This window comes from Monodelphis domestica, chromosome 1 (genome assembly GCF_027887165.1).
Source record: "Monodelphis domestica isolate mMonDom1 chromosome 1, mMonDom1.pri, whole genome shotgun sequence".
Taxonomy (NCBI): domain Eukaryota; kingdom Metazoa; phylum Chordata; class Mammalia; order Didelphimorphia; family Didelphidae; genus Monodelphis; species Monodelphis domestica.
In genome coordinates this window covers 739,160,494-739,178,616 of record NC_077227.1, presented here as the reverse complement: position 1 = coordinate 739,178,616, position 18,123 = coordinate 739,160,494, and the positions used below count along the sequence as shown (strand labels likewise).

General features: G+C 38.7%; 1 protein-coding gene and 1 long non-coding RNA gene across 6 annotated transcripts in view; one reads left to right on the top strand and one right to left on the bottom strand.

The window, feature by feature from the left end:
• Positions 1–2,647: 2,647 nt before the first annotated feature.
• LOC103095010 (zinc finger protein 501-like) lies at positions 2,648–12,401 on the bottom strand. Of its 3 annotated transcripts, none has more exons than XM_056814236.1 (3): positions 12,313–12,401; positions 7,254–7,737; positions 2,648–6,797 (listed from the first exon to the last, which is right to left on the bottom strand). In XM_056814236.1, exon 3 carries the CDS (start codon positions 6,724–6,726, stop codon positions 5,290–5,292), a length of 1,437 nt encoding a protein of 478 aa, XP_056670214.1. In that variant the 5' UTR covers positions 6,727–6,797; positions 7,254–7,737; positions 12,313–12,401; the 3' UTR covers positions 2,648–5,289. The 3 variants fall into 3 exon arrangements, with proteins under 3 accessions (XP_056670214.1, XP_056670212.1, XP_007477899.2); XM_056814234.1 differs by having other exon boundaries at positions 7,254–7,741; positions 12,313–12,385; XM_007477837.2 differs by lacking the exon at positions 7,254–7,737 and having other exon boundaries at positions 12,313–12,382.
• Positions 12,372–18,123, top strand: part of LOC100021822 (uncharacterized) — a 76,784-nt gene continuing 71,032 nt past the window's right edge. Inside the window, exons 1-2 of one of the 3 annotated variants that reach the window (XR_008915864.1) lie at positions 12,375–12,638; positions 13,729–13,844. This is a non-coding gene — a long non-coding RNA (uncharacterized LOC100021822). Of the gene's footprint in view, positions 12,639–13,728; positions 13,845–18,123 lie in introns of all 3 variants that reach the window. The other 2 variants (XR_008915865.1, XR_008915863.1) reach the window with 2 other exon arrangements.

The following is an 18,123-nucleotide window of genomic DNA, read 5'->3' as shown; positions in this document are numbered from 1 at the left end:
AAGCTTCCCTTTCTGCCCCCTGCCTTTTTGTTCCCTTCTTATTTTTTTAGGGTCTGTTAAGTTCCCCCCCTCTCTTTCCCTCTCTTTTTGTACTCCCTCCCCCCCCCTTAGTTTTCCCTTCTTACTTTCCCTGTAGGGTAAGATAGAATTAAAAATACCCCAATGGATCTAGATGCTCTTCCCTCTCAGAACTGATTTCACCAAGAGTAAGGTTTAAGTATTACATATTAGTGCTCTCTTCCTCTCATTCTTATAAGAGAATCCCCTCCCCTTCCCATGTGTATCTTTGTGTGATAAAGATTATCCTATTTATTTTATTTCTTCAAGTATCTCTTAGTGCGATCTTTGATTCCCCCCTCCCTTTTTCTTTTTTTTTTTGCGTTATCATCTTATAGCACTTATTACCCCAATCTCTTCCTGTGAATGATTCCTCTAATTACTATAATAGTGAATATAATTTTTGAGAGTTACAAATAACATTTTCTCCGTATATTAATATAAATATTTTGATCTTATTGAAGCCCTTAAAGAAGAAAGTTTGAATAAAAAAACATTTTTCTACTTTTCCCTCTCTCTCTTATTTACCTTTTCATGGTTCTCTTGATCTTTGTGTTTATATATCAAACTTTCCACTTAGTTCTGGTCTTTTCTTTATAAATACTTGGAAATCTTCTATTTTGTTGAATGCTCATACTTTACCCTGGAAGTATATAGTCAGTTTTGATGGATAGGTGATCCTTGGTTGAAGACCCAATTCTCTTGCCTTTCTGAAAATCATATTCCAAGCCTTGTGGTCTGTTAGTGTGGAAGCTGCCAGATCTTGTGTAATCCTGATTGGTGCTCCTTGATATCTGAATTGTCTCTTTTTGGCTTCTTGTAAAATTTTCTCCTTAGCTTAGAAGCTCTTGGCAATTACATTCCTGGGAGTTGTATTTTGAGGATTTGTTGTAGAGGCTGTTCTATGAACTCTTTCAATGTCTATTTTGCCCCATTGTTCAAGAACATCAGGGGAGTTTTCTTGGATAATTTCTTGTAGTATGATGTCAAGATTTTTGTTTATTTCTGAGTTTTCAGGTTGACCAATGATTCTCAAATTGTCTCTTTGTGCTCTGTTTTCCTGATCCATCATCTTTTCAGTGAGCTATTTTATGTTTTCTTCTATTTTGTCAGTCTTTTGACTTTGCTTTATTAATTCTTGCTGTTTTGCAAGATCATTAGCTTCCAATTGTCTAATTCTGGTCTTTAAGGACTGGTTTTCCTTTTCAGTTTGGTCTATCCTGCTTTTTGTGGCTGCCAGCTTTTTCTCCAATTGGGAGTTTTTGTCCTTTAAATTGTTATTTTCTTTTTGAACTGTTACCCACTTTTCTTGCCATAAGGCTTCCATCTTTTTGATATGTTCCAATTTAAATTCTTCAAGAGCTTGTGGACAATTTCTAATTTTTGGATGGTTTTGGTGCATTTATTTGTATTTCCTCTGAAGCCTGGGTTTTCCTCTGTAAAACTTATCCAGGGTCAAACCCTTCTTCTTGTTTTTTCTTGGTGTTGGGAAGTTGTTATTCTTGGGCACTGTTTGCCATTACTGTGGTGGTTTTTCCTTCCCTTTCCAGTTAGAAATCTGAGTGAGATGGGCAGGCTCTCTGTGTATGGAGCTAAGGAGCAAGGATTTTGGCTGAGGCTGGCTCTCGAGTCTCTGCAGCTTCCACTGTTTGCTGTACCTCTCTGTGCTATGTCCCTACTGGCACCCACAGTCTGTTCTCCTCAGCCTGCTGGGTCCTCAGGTCTAGGTGCTTTCAGGGGTAGGTCCTCAGTGGTTTCAGTCAGCTTCCAAGGACCCAGAGGTGCCCCTTGCTCACTCACGTATTCTAGCATGCACTGGCTCTGACTCTGGCTATTAATAGTGGGTGAGTAAAACATTCTGTTTTCAAATTTATCCAACTTTTCAAGTTATCCAATAATGAGAAGACTGAATACCCTTTGCATTTTTGGAAAATCACTTCTAAACTCCGATTTTGGTATCAGTATATTGTAGGAACTGAGGAAGGTGGGGTGTTATAACTGTATATCCTATCTATTAATCCTCGTTCTAAAGGAAAATTCTAATAATATTTCCTTGTCATATCACTGAAAATTATCTGTATTTTTTTTATTAATAGTGGGTGAGTAAAACAATTTGCATTTTATACTATACAACCTAACAAAATTTTGGATGTAGGATAGTAAAATGCTAAAAAAGAAACTAGTAAGTAAGCTAAGCACAGGGATTCTGAATTGGCTAATCAGCCATGGGCACCTGGTTATTATTTTGTATCCTTGATTTCTAATAATCCTTAATAAACCTCATAAATCATAATATTTTTATTATTAGAGATATAATTTTAAAATTAACATTTCATTAAAGAAATGGGGTAGCTATATGGATCAGTGGATAGAGTGCTGAGCCTAGATTTAGGATATCCTGAGTTCAAATCCAGCCTCAATTTATGACCTGTTACTCTGGGCAAGTCACTTAACCTCTATTTAATACACTGAAGAAGGAAATGGCAAACCACTTCAATATCTTTGCCAAGAAAACCCTGTGGGCAGTATAGTTTGGTCCATGTGGTCATAAAGAATGGGACACAACTGAACAACAACACTAAGGCCAAAATCATAAAAATGAATTTCAACATTTTATTGAGGCTCTTTCTTAAACAACTTTACCCTTAGCTTTAGCTGAAATATGTGCTCAAACCAGTGTCTAAGCAAAGTTGGAGACAAACAGGCAAGGTGAAAGTGGTGGCGTGCTTTCTACCAAGAAGGGCACAACCAGAGAAAAGACTATCAAATGAAAACTTGAAATAGGAGATATCTGAGTGAAGAGACTAATCTTCAAAACGTTCTACTTTCAAATGGAAAGGGGGCAAGAAGAGATTGGGGGAAGAGACCAACTGCAGTATTTTGGCACAATTGGCAGGATTTCTAACTAGTGGCTTTGGAAAATTCATTATTCAAAATGGCCCTTCTTCAACCAAGGAATGAGGCCCTTGAACAATATATAGGGAAAGTATGGGCTCTTTTTTGTGAAGAAGCAGCTTTAGTCATTTGGAGGCCCTTTTAAGGAGCCTGGGGGAGGTTTGGGAAAACTAGGGGATTTGGTGAGATTTGTGACCCTCGGACAAAATGTTTTAACTCCATACAGAAGGAAGAGTCTATTGAAAACCTATCTTTACTAGGAAGTACTTCCAAAATGATGGACTGTTCTTTGTCCTTTTAAATTCACCTGTTACCCATAATCTGCTGGTCTTCCTGAAATTTCTAAATATTTCAAACAGTATTTTTTTGTGAACAAAAATATGTATTTTTTAAGTTGTTTTCAGTTTTGAAACTTCTCACTTTGACATTATTGGTGTGAATTTTGGTAAGTTTCAACTCCACAAGAGCTGGTTCATTTTGTATGAAATGGGAGTTGTTGCACATATTCTTGGGCTACTATTTCCCAGGCTGGGTCCCCAGAGCGTTGCTACTCCCCTAAGAATTCTAAAGATTGGGGGTGGAGTTGTTTCTCTGGTACTACAGCTCAAGTCTCCACTAGTGACTTTACGTGGTTAGCAGTTAATGTCAATTAGCCAGAAAAAAATTTGATTAGCTTTTAAAAAGTTATTTACCAAGGGGCATTAAAAACAGCACCAAACATCCCCTCTGCGTTGGGGTACACTATCAAAAGCATATATGAAACCACAGAGCAGCAAAGAGGTCCCATCGTCATTTTCTTGTAAGTGCCTTTCTCCTATTTGTGTGGCTTTATGAAGTTCTTTTGTAACAATGGTGTAGCTTTCAGGTGGGCTTCTGGTAGAGTTCTGAAGCTGCTATTCTTCATTATGTCTAATTTGTGATTGGCTCAAAGCAGACACAGCTATCAGCTGCCGATGTTCTGGGCATACTGCTAGGATGTCCAAGTCCTCACACCTTTCCAAGTTCACAATGTCTTCCTTTTAAGTCATGGGAGAGGGAAGGAAACAGATCATCTCCTTCATCCAGCTCCTCTGTGTTTTTTTCTCAGGGACTTGGCTAGAACTCTTTTCTTCTCAATGCTGTAAGACTCAAATCATGGGTTGAAACTGGTCTGTTCTTTTATAGAAGACTTATAAGGCATAGCCAAGGCTTTTTAGCCAACACCAATACGTCTACACAGCATCAATCCAGTGTATCGAGTGGCTTTTACTCTTACAAATTGATCAGACTTCTCAAACATCATGAAATGTCCTTGATTGATTGTGTTCTCATCTAACTAAAATATTCACTTTGAATGAGGTGGGATGAGTAATTTGATAGCTATATCTCAGCTTTGCTATTGCTTCTGAATGATTCAGTTGAAAAGTCTGGGCTTCTGTAATTATTGTGACCAGTGTTTGGAATATCACTTTTATGAGTAATAATATTCTAGGTCCTGTTCACAGGGGTATTGTGAAGAAAGCACTATGTAAAACTCCAAGAATTAGAGAGACACAAGGCTTTAACATGGACAATTTAACTGTTAACTTTTCTGCTTGGTAATGCCTCAATCTCTGTCTTATGTAAAAAATGAAGAAAGGAGGGAAAAGTAAGAAGTGGCATGGGAAGAAATGAAAGGAAAAAATTGTACGTAAACCTTGAACACTATGAGTTAGGAATCATATGGAACAAATGAAGGTATCTTGAACCTTGTATGACTTAAAAAACAAAACTATGTGTAGAAGATACAATGGAAATAAATGGATAAGAACTCACATAAAATGGACTACAGTTCTGAATTGATAAGCCTGGATTTTTAAAAAAAAATTGAATGCATACACACATAATAGTTATGTGCAGGTTTTGGTGCTAGAGAGGCTAAACAGAGAGATAGATTTAAATTATAGAAATATAATGTTTTGGACATAGATTTGAACATGTTTAATTTTTCATTCACTATGAAAGACTTTCTTCACGTTTCATTAGTTTGCTTCAAATTGAATATGTTTAAACTTTTTTTACTAATGGAAAACTTGGTATTTAATTATTGTTTTGGATTTTGGGTCATTATTCTGCTCAATCAGATTTGAATGACTAAGCATTAAATGACAGCCAATGTTTTACAGAAGCACAGGATTACAAAGGAAGACTTTATCTTTTCCAGATCCCTACACAACATTATAGTTGGTAACAAACTGCGCTGCTTTGACTCTCAAGTATTTAGCAAAATGACAAGTTTAGTTGAGTTTTCCTCAGTCACTGGGTTACATTATTCTCAAACGTGAATTACCTGAAATTTTATGAGATTCAAACTACATATCAATGATTTCCTGAATCATTCAGCTCATAGTGCTTGGCTTCAGTATGACTTCTCTGATGTTTGGAAAGGCATGACCTCTGGCTAAAGGTTTTCTCACATTCATTACATTTATAGGGTTTCTCTCCAGTGTGAATAAACTGGTGCTCAATAAGGGATGATTTTCGACTAAATGTTTTTCCACATTTAACACACTCGTAAGGCTTTTCCCCAGTGTGAATAAATTGATGTTCAAGAAGAGATGACTTACGACTAAACATCTTCCCACATTTAATACATTCATAAGGTTTTTCTCCAGTATGAATAAGCTGATGTTCAGTAAGGTGTGTGCTCTGACTAAAAGCTTTTCCACATATATCACATCCATAGGGTTTCTCTCCAGTATGAATTCTCTGATGTTTAGAAAGGCATGAGCTTTGACTAAAAGCTTTCCCACATTCATTACAATTATAGGGTTTCTCTCCAGTGTGGATTCTCTGGTGTTTAGAAAGGCATGAACTCCGGCTGAAGGCTTTCCCACATTCACTGCATTTATAGGATTTATCATCAGTATGAATTCTTTGATGCTGAGTAAGGAGTGTGCTCTGGCTGAAGGCCTTGCCACATTCATTACACTCATAGGGTTTGTCTCCTGTATGAATTTTCTGATGTTCAAAAAGGGAGGAGTTGCGACTGAAGGCTCTCCCACATTCATCACATTTGAATGGTTTCTCTCCAGTGTGAATTCTCTGATGTTGAGTAAGGTGGGCACTCCGACTGAATGTTTTCCCACAATCATTACATTCATAAGGTTTCTCTCCAGTATGAATTCTCTGGTGTTGATTGAGATAGGAGCTTTGGCTGAAGGATTTCCCACATTCATTACATCCATAAGGTTTCTCTCCAGTATGAATTCTCTGATGTTGAATAAAGTGTGTGCTCTGAAGAAAGGCTTTCCCACATTCATTGCACTCATAGGGTTTTTCTCCAGTATGAATCCTCTGATGCTTATTAAGGGATGAACTCCGACTGAAAGCTTTCCCACAATCATTACATTTGTAGGGTCTCTCTCCAGTATGAAGTATATAATGCTGAGTAAGGGTTGAGAGGTCATTGTAAACTTTTTCACAATCATTACATTTATATGTTTTCTTCTCTGTATTTTCCTGATGTTTAATTATATCTGAATTTGGTTTTAAGTTCTTTCCATGTATATCACATTTATGTAGTGTCTTTTCTATCGGAATTTTCTGTTTTGTAATAAGGGTTGACTTTAGATTATATTTTCTCCCATATTGACTATATTCATGACCTCCTCTAGGAGTTTCATTGTGGGTGATGGTTGCTTGTCTCAAATGTCTCTCCTCATTTGCCAGTTGTTTCTTTAACCAAGCATCACATTCCTGGGTTTCTATTAACTTGGGGTTGTAGGGACTATCTTGTGGTTCCATTATTACCATCTGAGATGATCCTTCTTCAGAAATTTATTCCTTTGGAGTTGATTTATTAGCCCCAGACCTAGTGTCCCAGACTGAAAAACAAAAGAAATAATTCAGTTGGCAGATTTTTCATATACTGGTGAAAAGGTAAACAAAAGATAATGTAACCTAAAAAATGTCTATAAAGACTATATGAATTTGATATATTTCACATATGCTCTGTAATTTGGCAAGGGAAAGGAAGTCAGTACAGGAGGAAAAGAGGGAGTGGTAGGTGATACAAAATGAAGATGAATAAAGAAAAGTATATGAAAAATGTAACATAATTCAATAGTTTCCGTTCTGTAATACTTCTGTAATTTGTAATATTTGTAGCATTTAATTTAGACTTTTGTATTTTACTGGAACATAATATTCTTAGATTTTCATGACTCTAGTACTGACAACAGTATCATTTTTTTTTAAAGTAAAAAGTTTTGGTTAATTTAAAGTTGAAAATCACCTGGACTAACAGTCTGCTTAAGCTTCCCTCAGCTCTACTCCCTTACCTTTTCTGTATAAAGTCAGTTATCCCTAGTAGGGGCAATGAAGCGTATAGATTTGTGGTCTCTACTTGTTCCTAAAAGACCCAGGCTTCCAACGCCGAGAGAGTGGGACTGTCTCTGTGCATCGACTTTTCCACTTACATCTTCATGCACAAGTGTCTTTGTGCACAAAAACACACAAAGACAATCGTCATCCTCGGTTACCGAGAGACTACTACTGCCCTTTCAGTCCAGTCTTAGGTTTACTTTTTTGCTTGCTCCCTAAGATCTCTCTTCAGGTGTCATTTGAGGAACGAAGCTTTCTTTTTCAGGAGTCAGTTGTGGTAGCAAATAAACACGATGTGCTCCTAGCTTAGCTTCTCTTCCTGACCTTCTTATTAATGCAGTAGTGGGCTTGTACAAATGAAAACTTTAGAATTCTTCAGGAAGCTAGTTTCTTGTACGTGGCTCCTAAGGCTCCTGAAACAGGTTCTGTAGCAGTCCACACCTAGCTATGGACAAGGGAAACAGTTAGAATGTACAGAGTGGCTTAGAAGAGAGCATGCTCAGTCTTGCGCATGGCAAGGAAAGTATTTGACCCTTGATCCCAGCTTCCCCCAGGTTAGGCGCGAAATCAGGTTTCTTTGGGATCACCTGGCCTGAGACAAACCACACCTATACCTTGTCATAATTTACAAGTGACCAATGATAACACGCTTGCTCTCATCCCTATGTATTGTACCCATTTGCATCACCAAGGGAATAAATAGGAGCTCCACAAAAGGCCAGGCCTCTTTGGCGCATCACCTTTCACCTAACTCTGTAGTTCAGAGAGCTTAGCCTCTGGCTAAACTCACTCTTTAACTTCCTCTCTCTATCTGTTCCTGTTATCTTTCTAATCCTTATGCCAGAGTGGTCTGGATTTAGAGTATTCACTCTAAAAGACCGGGTTCTCCTCTCAACTAATCTCTATACTCCTATATCCACACATTGTTTACTAAGGACTACTTAGTGGTAACAGGCCCTCCTGATGACTGAGTGGTGGGGGGCTTTTACTGTGGAGCTCCATTGTCAAATATTACGTGTGTGTCTGCTTGCTTCTTGTCCATCTCCTGACTGTGGTCCTTCCCCAAGGGTAGCTTTCTATCTTTCCTATTTGTGAGAAAAGTGGAGACAAAAGTCTAACAGGAGACTGCTTTCAAAATCGGCTGACATGCCATCCATGCTCACCAGCTCTCATAAAGCTTGCTACTCAGCTGCTTCTTCCATAGTCTGGGAGTCCTATGATGAGTGTTTTGTAGGAGAGTGGAATATAGAGGATACAGAGCGAGAGGACACAAGGCATTAATTTATCTTTTTCAAACCCTAAACAACACAGTTTGCTGGCAACCTCTGCTGCCTGACTCTCAGGTATCAGACAAAGTAAAATGGCTGATTTGAGTTTTCCCCATGTTTGAAGAGACCAATGTGGAGTTATAGAAAACTCAACAACTAAGTTAAATTTTAAAAAGAAATGGACACAAGGCGGCTAGGTGGCTCAGTAGATAGAAAGCCAGTCCTGGAGATGGAAAGTTCTGGGTTTAAATGTAGGCTCAGACACTTCTTAGCTGTGTGACCCTGGGCAAGTCATTTTACCTCAATTGCTAAGCCATTTCTGCTCTTCTGCCTTGGAAATGATACTTAGTAATGATTCTAAGACAAAGTAAGGGTTTAAAAAAAAAGAAATGGACAAGTCAAGTCAAATCAAGAAGTATTTATTAAGCATTTACTTTATTCAAGCATTGTGTTCAGCACTGGGGATGCAAAGAAACACAAAAACATAGTCTATGCCCCCAAAGAAGTTACATTCTAATTAGGGAAATAGCAGATAAAAAACTAGACAGATGCACTATATGTACAGTGTGGACGGAAGACACTTCTGGGTGGGGAGGCAGAATTATTTGTTGAACTTGGAAAGGTTTCCAGAAGTAGATGAGATTTAAACTGAGTTTGGAAGGAAGGAAGGCAGGGAAGCTAAGAAGCAGAAGTGAGGAAGTAGAGCATGCCAGTCATGAAGATGTGGAGTAAAAAGATACGAATATGGGAAGGGAAATCTAATGAGGTGTAAGGAAGGCAGTATTGGGACCTTAGGATGTGCGTGGGAAAATAAAGGGTTAGATGACTGGAAAGGTATAAAATGATAAAATGATGAAGAACTTTAAAATGCCAAACACAGGAGTTTACATTTAATACTGGAGGTAAATGAGAGCTCACTGTGCAGGGGAGTGACATGGTCAGATCTCTGTCTTAAGAAAAGCACTTTAGTAGCTGAATGAAGGATCAGTGAGAGAAGGAAGGGAACCCAATTAGAACAATAGTAGAGTACTTTTTTTGAGGGGCAATGAGGACCTGAACGAAGGTGGTGGCTGCGTGAGTGAAGGAAGGGAATGTATATGAGGCCATGTGAAGGTAGAAATAACAATATCTAGCAACAGGCTGGCTGTTCAGTGTAAGTGTGAATGAGGACTGTAGGGTGACATTGAAGTTTAATGCCTGTGTATTTATGAGGATGATGGAGCCATCATCAATAATAGGAAAAATAGGAGGAGAGGAGGGTTTGGGATAAAAGAGAATGAATTCTATTTCTATTAAATAGAGTCTGAGATGCTTCTAGGGCAGTGTTGGTAAATGTTTTCAAGTTCGAGCACCCAGAGAACACCCCCCCCCCAATACCCCAAGAGAGAGGAAGGAGGAAGAGCTTGCTTTGGGCGGCTGGGTAGTGGGGGGAACATACAAAAAATGTCCTTGATGTGGAAGAGGCATGGAGGAAGAGAGAATTTCAAGCATGCAAGAAACAAAGCTGGGGACCTGATCTGCCAATCAAGGGGAAGATTCCAAAATAGAATGTTCCCAGGAAAGGCAGTTGGAGCCTGGCCAGAGGAGATGAACTGAAAAATTTCTTCTCTGGGGTTTCTGATCAAGGGAGACTGGCTTCGTCTGTCCTAGGTTGAAGGACCTTTGGGGGGGCTGAGAAGAAATTTACTTTTGTTGTTGGCTTTGTGTAATTGGAAGAAGAAAGAAGATTTAACAGTTGTCCTCCATCTCTCTGACTGTCTCTGAGTCACAGTTGTGACAGGACTGACATTTTCCATAATCCTCCTAATTCTCCTTATAGATTAGGGACACCCCTATTCCTCTCACCTCAATCCCCATCCTGTTGTTTCCAATAAACCCCCTTACTTGAGAAAGGAAAAGAAAGGAGTTTTTCCTTATAAATCTCACAGTCCACTCAGGGGGGAAGCCAAAAGGCTTCAAGAAGAGGGTGGTGAAGGGAGGGGTTGAAGGGAGGAGGAGGGTAGGAAATATCTTGATTTATTAGTCATCAATAGTGATAGGCAACCTCAGAGTAACCCGTCTAGTAGCATCTCTCTATCTATCACTGAAGAAATATTTCTATCTCCATTTATAACTAGGCACCCTCAGGTTCCCCTAGCATCTCTCTCGTCACTGCCAGAGTATTCAGTTATTGCAACCAGAAACAGTTCCACAGATTATCTTTTTATTACTGTACTGGGAAGAGGGAGAATGAGCAGTTCCATGAGTGCCCACTGTGCATGAGTGCCAATACTTTGTGCTGTTCTAGGATATCCAAAGGAAGTTAGTTAAGTGAGACTGGAGCTCAATGCAAGACCAAGAGTCAATATGCAGGGAAGACAAGGTAAGAAGATATAAACAGTAGAGACAGAATGCTTCCTGGGAGCTTTCAGTCCAACAAAGGAGACAACATACAAACCACAATGCAAAATAAATATGTACAGGATAACATGGAGATAATCAACAGACGGAATGTGCCAGGAGTAAGCAGGAATGGTGTTAAGGACAACAAAAACTTTCTTTCTTTTTTTTTTTAAAGCCAGGTTGTGAGAAAAAGCAGGATCTATAAAGGGCCAAGATCTGTGTTGGATATGGAAGTGACTATTTGATAACTGACAACACAGGGCTACTGCTTTCTTATTCTGTATTTCTTTCTTTCTTTTTTTTTTTAACAAATTACAATGATCATTACATTGGAAAAAAACAGAACAAAAAATGATTACTGGAATTGATGTCCTAGACAAGAGTTCTAGCTCCCTTAGATGAATTCAAATCACTCCATTCAGATGAACAACTCCTTTGGGTCCTGAAAGAACTGGTAGCTGTAACTGCTAAGCCACTTTCAGTATTTGAAAGATCATAGAAAATAGGAGAAATATAACAAGGCTGTAGATAGTCCCAATTTAAAAAAAAGGAAAGAGAACAAAGTCTGCAAACCACAAATCAGTAAGCTTGACTGAAAATGAAATAATGAAGTTAAAATCATGGCAGAATTAAACTTCTATTAAAATCAACTCAGAAGATCATCTGAGTAAGCTGGACTGTTTTACAAGTAAAAGAACATAGAGAAACTATATTCTATAATTGAGCTTATTAATTAATAAAGTTGATGAGTATTCCTCTGGTAATGTCTGCATTAGACTTTGATGCATGGAAATTTCACTGAAAAGAGAGGAGATGCTTCTACAAAATGACTAATATGGAGGGGGGAGTCGGAGGGTGGGGAGGAGGACTCAAAATAAAAAAAATTAATGTTAAAATTGTTTTTACGTGTAATTGGGGGAAAATAAAATATTTTAAAGAAAGAGAGGAAATCAACACCCCGAATGTGCGGAGGAAACTGGAAATAAATGAACACGTGTGTCCACATTATGTTATGTGTTACTGTATTCCGTATGGCACTTCCAACGCTCCTGCCGCCAGATCAGGTGGGCAGTGCTGGATGTTGTTCCCTAGGAACCACAGGCAGAGGGCTCCGGCTAACTACGCCAGGGAAAAGAACTGCAGCAACGAAACTGCGCATGCGCCAGCTCTGCTCTCCAGCCCCGCCCCACTAAGCACGTCCACGCGCAGCCAGGCACGTGAGCGCGCGCACAGCTCAGCAGGCACAAACTAGAGGCGCACCCAGTGAGTGGCACGCCCACCTGGTTAGACATGTAATATGCCCACACAACACATATGCACGCATACATCCATCACACACGCGCTGTCCCCCTGGGCCCGGACTCACCTTTGGAGTAGCGGAGGCGGCTTCGAGCCAACAAAAGCCCCTGTCGCCACAGCGTCACTGCGGAGGCGCGCGTGCGCAGACGGGCCCGCAAACTACGATACCCAGAATCCCCCGCGCCTCAGGCCTCCATTTCCCAGATGCCTTCGAGGCGCGCTGGCTCACATTCTGGCCTCGGCTGCACGCAGCTCGGGGAAGCGTTCCGATCTTTTTTTAGTAGGGATCAACATGGCTTTAGATCAGCCGGGAGCGACCTTTGAGGTTATCTAGACCATCCCCTGCTTCATACGAAAAAGGAAACTGAGGCCCAGAGAAGGAAAGCGACTTCGGTAAGGTTGTACAGGGAATTTTCAGTGTCAGTCAGAATTCGAAACCAGATCCTCTGGCTCCAGGTAGAACATAACCCTTTGCAGCTTCCCAAGCTCTAGTCCACCTAGTACATCCAAGCGTTGGATGATAGAATTAGGATTGAAGAAATCTAGACAGTTGAATTCAAGTATCTCCCAAGTTACAAAGATTTTACTGCATGGTAATGTTTTCCCTTTGAGATGATCTCAATTTTATCTTGTACTTACCTTGTTTGTACAAAATTGTTTGCACATCATCTCCAGCAGTAGATTGTGAGTCCTTTGAGGGAAAGAATTTTTTCTTTGTATCCCTATTGCCTGACACAAACTGGGGGCTTAACAAATATGTATTTCCCATCAATTAAATATAATCTCCTTGAAGATACATACTCTTTTTAATTTGTATTTTATTATCTTCAGCACTTTGCAGTCATTTACTCACTCCCTCATTCATTTGAAAGCTATTTCTTAAGTGTATCCCAAAGAAAAAGCACCGTGTTAGGGACCGGGAACAACAGAAACAGACATCTATTTCTAGTGCCTCCTGCCTAGGTAAAGAAAATGCCTTGTATATAGTGGGTGACTAATAAATATTTGTTGGATTGGACAAATATAGTTCTTGCCCTTATTCCTCTAAAATGCTGTTTAAAAAACATCCTCTTGGCATGGACATTACCCCTAGAAACTCAGGCAAACTATTATCAGGGAAATTCCTTTGCTTCCTTACACCTCTGACTCCCAACCCAAAACATTTGACCCTGAGAGGATTATCCTCCTTTGATTGTCCCATTGATTTGAGACGGACAAAGCCACACCTCATCCATCTGTCCTCCAAGTCAGGAGAACCACCCAAGGTCTTCTGACATATTCCCCCCCCCCCCCCCCCCCCAAGGTCCTCACTGCTGTAAAAGAATATAAAAACTTGAGGCATTCTACTCATGCTGTCTTGCTGTCCTTAGGAGCAGCTTTCCACCCATGCTGTTCCACCTAGGAGGCAGGCTTCTACCTATGCTAACTCCTGGTGAGATTCAACATTACTTTCCAAATTAATAAATTTCTCTTTATTTTTAAGCCAAGTTTCAGAGTCTCGCATTCTTGCAAAAGGTTTCCTTCCTGAACCCCAGGGGTTCACCTCTGAACCCCAGGACACTAATGGTGATGAAAGATGCTCATTTGACCACTTGACAGGTTAGTGATTTTAAAAGATGTTGTTTCTGTCTATCTCAGGCTCTAAGAGCAAGATGGAGACTCAGTCCTGGATCTGTTAGGAACGCAATCTGACTGCAATATATATATAAACATAAACAAAAGGTTTAATGATGTAGGTAATGATGAGTGGGTAAGGAAAAAGGACACCCTCCAAAGTATGAGGCTTGCAAAAAGCCTGTCGTCTTTGTCTTCCAAGCTAAGAAAAGCCCTGACCTGCCAGTACTGTAACCCCCAAATCCTTATTCTAGCTTCTCTATCTATGGCCACTCCAAACAGTCTTTGTAATATCTTAATATTACAAAGTTAAATAAATAGTTAAGATTGGCTCAATAATGGTGATTACCAGATGACAGGGTCAAACAAGGCTCACAGGCTAGTGCCTGCAGGGTTGCTGGATTAACAAACAGAACAGTTTAGGTTCAGGTTGGCTTTCTTCTTCAGAGTCTCACAGGTAGTTTAAACCAATATCATGAACAGGCAGAATCAAACAGGAACCAGAAGCAGGAACATAACAGGAACTAACAAGCAGGAACAAAACTGGAATCAACAAGCAGGAACAGAGGGAGAAAGCAGTCCAGAAGCTGGCCACTCTTCCCAGCACATTCACAGCTTCTTTCAGGAAGTCTCTCAAAGTTCTTAATGAACCAGGAACAACCCAGCTTCTGGATTGTTCTCCTCTCTTTATCCTGTTTTCAAATTCTTTTTGGAGCCCTTCTCCTTTGAATTCCAGCCAAGATATTTGCTTTGCACCCTGTATCTCTTTGTACTTACTCCATTCTCACAGTCTTTGGAAAAATAAGATAAATAAAAACAAGATAATAGAATCTTCAGACAGATATGCATGGAAGCTGATTGCTGAGATTGATAGTTCATTATTCTTTTTAAAAAATTAATTTATTTAGAATATTTTTCTGTGGTTCTATGATTCTTGTTCTTTCCCTTCCTTGTATTGCTACTAGTAGAAAAGTCTATTACATTTGATTGTGCTACAATGGTTCAGTCTCTGTGTATAATGTTCTCCTAGTTCTGCTCATTTTGCTCTGCATCAATTCCTGGAGGTCTTTCCAATTCATATAGAAATTCTCTAGTTTATCATTTCTTATAGCATTAATAATATTCTGTCACCATCAGATACCACAATTTGTTCGGCCATTCCCTGATCAATGGACGCCCTCTCATTTTCAATTTTTTGCTACAATAAAAAGTGAGGCAATAATATATATTTGTACAAAGGGCAGGCAGTCTTTTAAAGATAGTTCCAAATTGCCTTCCAGAGTTGTTGGACCAATTCACAACTACCACCAGCAGTGAATTAATGTCTCCCTTTTACCACATCCCCTCCAATATTTATCACTTTCCTTTGCTGCCATATTAGCCAGTCTGCTAGGTGTGAGGTGGTACCTCAGAGTTGTTTTCATTTGCATTACTCTAATCAGGAGAGATTTAGGAACACCTTTTTATGTGCTTATTGATAGCTTTGATTTCATCCTGTGAAAACTGCCTATTAGTGTCCCTTGACCATTTGTCAGTTGGGGAATAGCTTGATTTTTTTTGTAAATTTGACTTAGTTCCTTATATATTTGGGAAATTAAACCTTTGTCAGAGAGTTTTATTATAAAAATATTCTCCCCATTTGTTGCGTTACTTTTAATTTTTGTTGCATTGGTTTTGTTTGTACAAAACTTTTTTTTTAATGTAACTAAAGTCATTCATTTTACATTTTGCAATGTTCTCTATTTCTTGCTTGGTTTTAAATTCCTTCCTTTTCTACAGATCTGACACGTATACTAATCTATGTTCACCTAATTTATTTATGATTTTACTCTTAATATTTAAGTCATTTAACCATTTTGAATTTGGTCTAGAGTGATTTTATTTATTTATGAAATTTTTTAGTTTTTATTTTTAGAAATTTGATTTAATTAATTAATTAAGAATATTTTTTCCCATGGTTACATGATTCATGTTCTTTCCCTCCCCTCCTCCCATCCCTCATCCCAAAGCCAACAAGCAATTCCACTGGGTTTTACATGTGTGATTGATCAAGACCTATTTCCACATTATTAATATTTGTGCCAGGGTGATCCTTTAGAGTCTACATTCCCAAACATATCCCCATAGAGCCACATGATCAAGAGTTGTTTTTCTTCTGTCTCTGCTCCCACAGTTCTTTCTCTGGATGTGGAGAGCGTTCTTTCTCATAAGTCCCTCAGAATTGTCCTGGATCATTACATTCGATTGTGCCACATTTTATCCATTCTAGAGTGATTTTAAATGGAGTTTCTCTTTCTAACTCTTGCTGCTCAGTTTTGTTGGAAATAAACAGAAATGCTGTTGATTTCTGTGAGTTTATTTTATACACTATAACTCTGCTAAAGTTGTTAATTATTTCCACTAGCCTTTTAATTGATTTTCTGGGATTCTTTAAGCATACCATGATATCATCTGCAGTGTGATAGTTTAGTTTCCTCATTGCCTACTTTACTCCCTCCAATTTCTTTTTCTTTTCTAATTGCTACTGCTAGTGTTTCTCGTATAATATTGAATAATAGAGGTGATAATGGATATCCTCCTTTACTCCTGATCGTATTGGGAAGGCTTCTAAGTTATCCCCATTGTAAATGATACTTGCTGATGGTTTTAAATATATACTGTTAATTATTTTGAGGAAGGGCCCAGCTATTCCTATACTTTCCATTGTTTTCAATAGGAATGGGTATTGTATTTTTTCACAGGCTTTTTTTTAGGAAAGGCCCTTCTATTCCTATACTTTCTAGTGTTTTCAATAGGAATGGGTTTTGCATTTTGTCAAAGGCTTTTTCTGCATCTGTTGAGATAATCATGTGATTTTTTTCAGTTTGCTTGTTAATATGGTCAATTATGTGGATGGTTTTCCTAATATTGAACCATCCTTGCATTCCCGGTATGAATCCTACCTGATCATAGTGAATAATCCTTGTGATGACTTGCTGGAGTCTTTTTGCTAGTATCCTATTTAAGATTTTTGCATCTATATTCATTAGGGAGATTAGCCTATAATTTTCTTTCTCTATTTTTAACCTGCCTGGCTTGGGAATCAGTACCATATTTATGTCAAAAAGGATTTGGTAAGACTACTTCTTTGCTTATTATGTCAAATAGTTTGTATAGTATTTGGATGAGTTATTCTTTAAATGTTTGATAGAATTCACTTGTGAATCCATCTGGCCCTGGGGATTTTTTCTTAAGGAGTTCCTTGATGGCTTGTTCAATTTCTTTTCTGAGATGGGAGTATTTAAGTATTCTAGTTCTTTTGCTAATCTAGGCAATTTCACCTAGAGTGTCATATTCATTGCCATGTAATTGGGCAAAATAGTTCTTAACAATTACCTTAATTTCCTCTTCATTAGAGGGGAGATCACCCTTTTCACTTTTGATATTGTTAATTTGATTCTCTTCTTTCTTTTTTAAAGTAAGATTAACCAGTTTCTAATTGCCTAATTCTAGTTTTTAAAGACTGAACTGAATTTCTTCCATGACCTTTTGATTCTCCTTTTCCTTTTGGTCCATTCTTCCTTTCCTTTCAAGTCATTCTTCTTTTCTTCTTTTTTTTTTTTGCATCATTTTCTAGCAGGTCAATTCTGGCTTTCAGTGGCTATGTCTCTGTTTACAGCAAAAGTTTTGCTTTTCAGGCTACTATTTTCCTTTTGCCATTTTTCTTCAACCTGTCTCATTTGATTTTTAAGTTTCTTTTTGAACTCCTCCATAGCTACAGCCAATTCCCTAGTTTTTTTAGACTTTGCTTGATGTTTCCTGGATCTTATCCTAGTCCATTGGTTCTATTCTTTGGGTCTTAGTCCATAGAAGCTTTCAACTGTAGCTCTTTCTCCCTCTTGTTTACTCATTTAATTAAAAAAAAATTTTTTTTTTGCCTTATGGACTATAGATTATAGACTTGCCCCTCTGTTGATTTAAGTTTGAGCTGTTATGCCCTAAGGCTGAACCTTCTGTTTTCTTAATCCTTTGTTGGCATACTTGTTGAGCTAACCTGTTGAGTTGATCTGTTCTGGGGCAAAGTTTTCACTGTAGCCAGCAGAATGAGGGTGTCCAGACAGTCCAGTTTCTTCCTTCTAGTCTTTGTTAAAACCCTGGACCATGAGTGGTGGGTCAGAGGAAACTCACAGGGACAGTCTCTGTCTGGGGCTCATACAGTCTGTTTGGTCTTATTGCAGGTCTCAGAGCTGGGTGGGAGAGGGTGTCTCCCTTTTCCTGTGAAAAT

Excerpts from the sequence above, each read along its gene's own strand:
- LOC103095010 (XM_056814236.1), bottom strand. The coding sequence starts at position 6,726 with ATGGTAATAATGGAACCACAAGATAGTCCCTACAACCCCAAGTTAATA.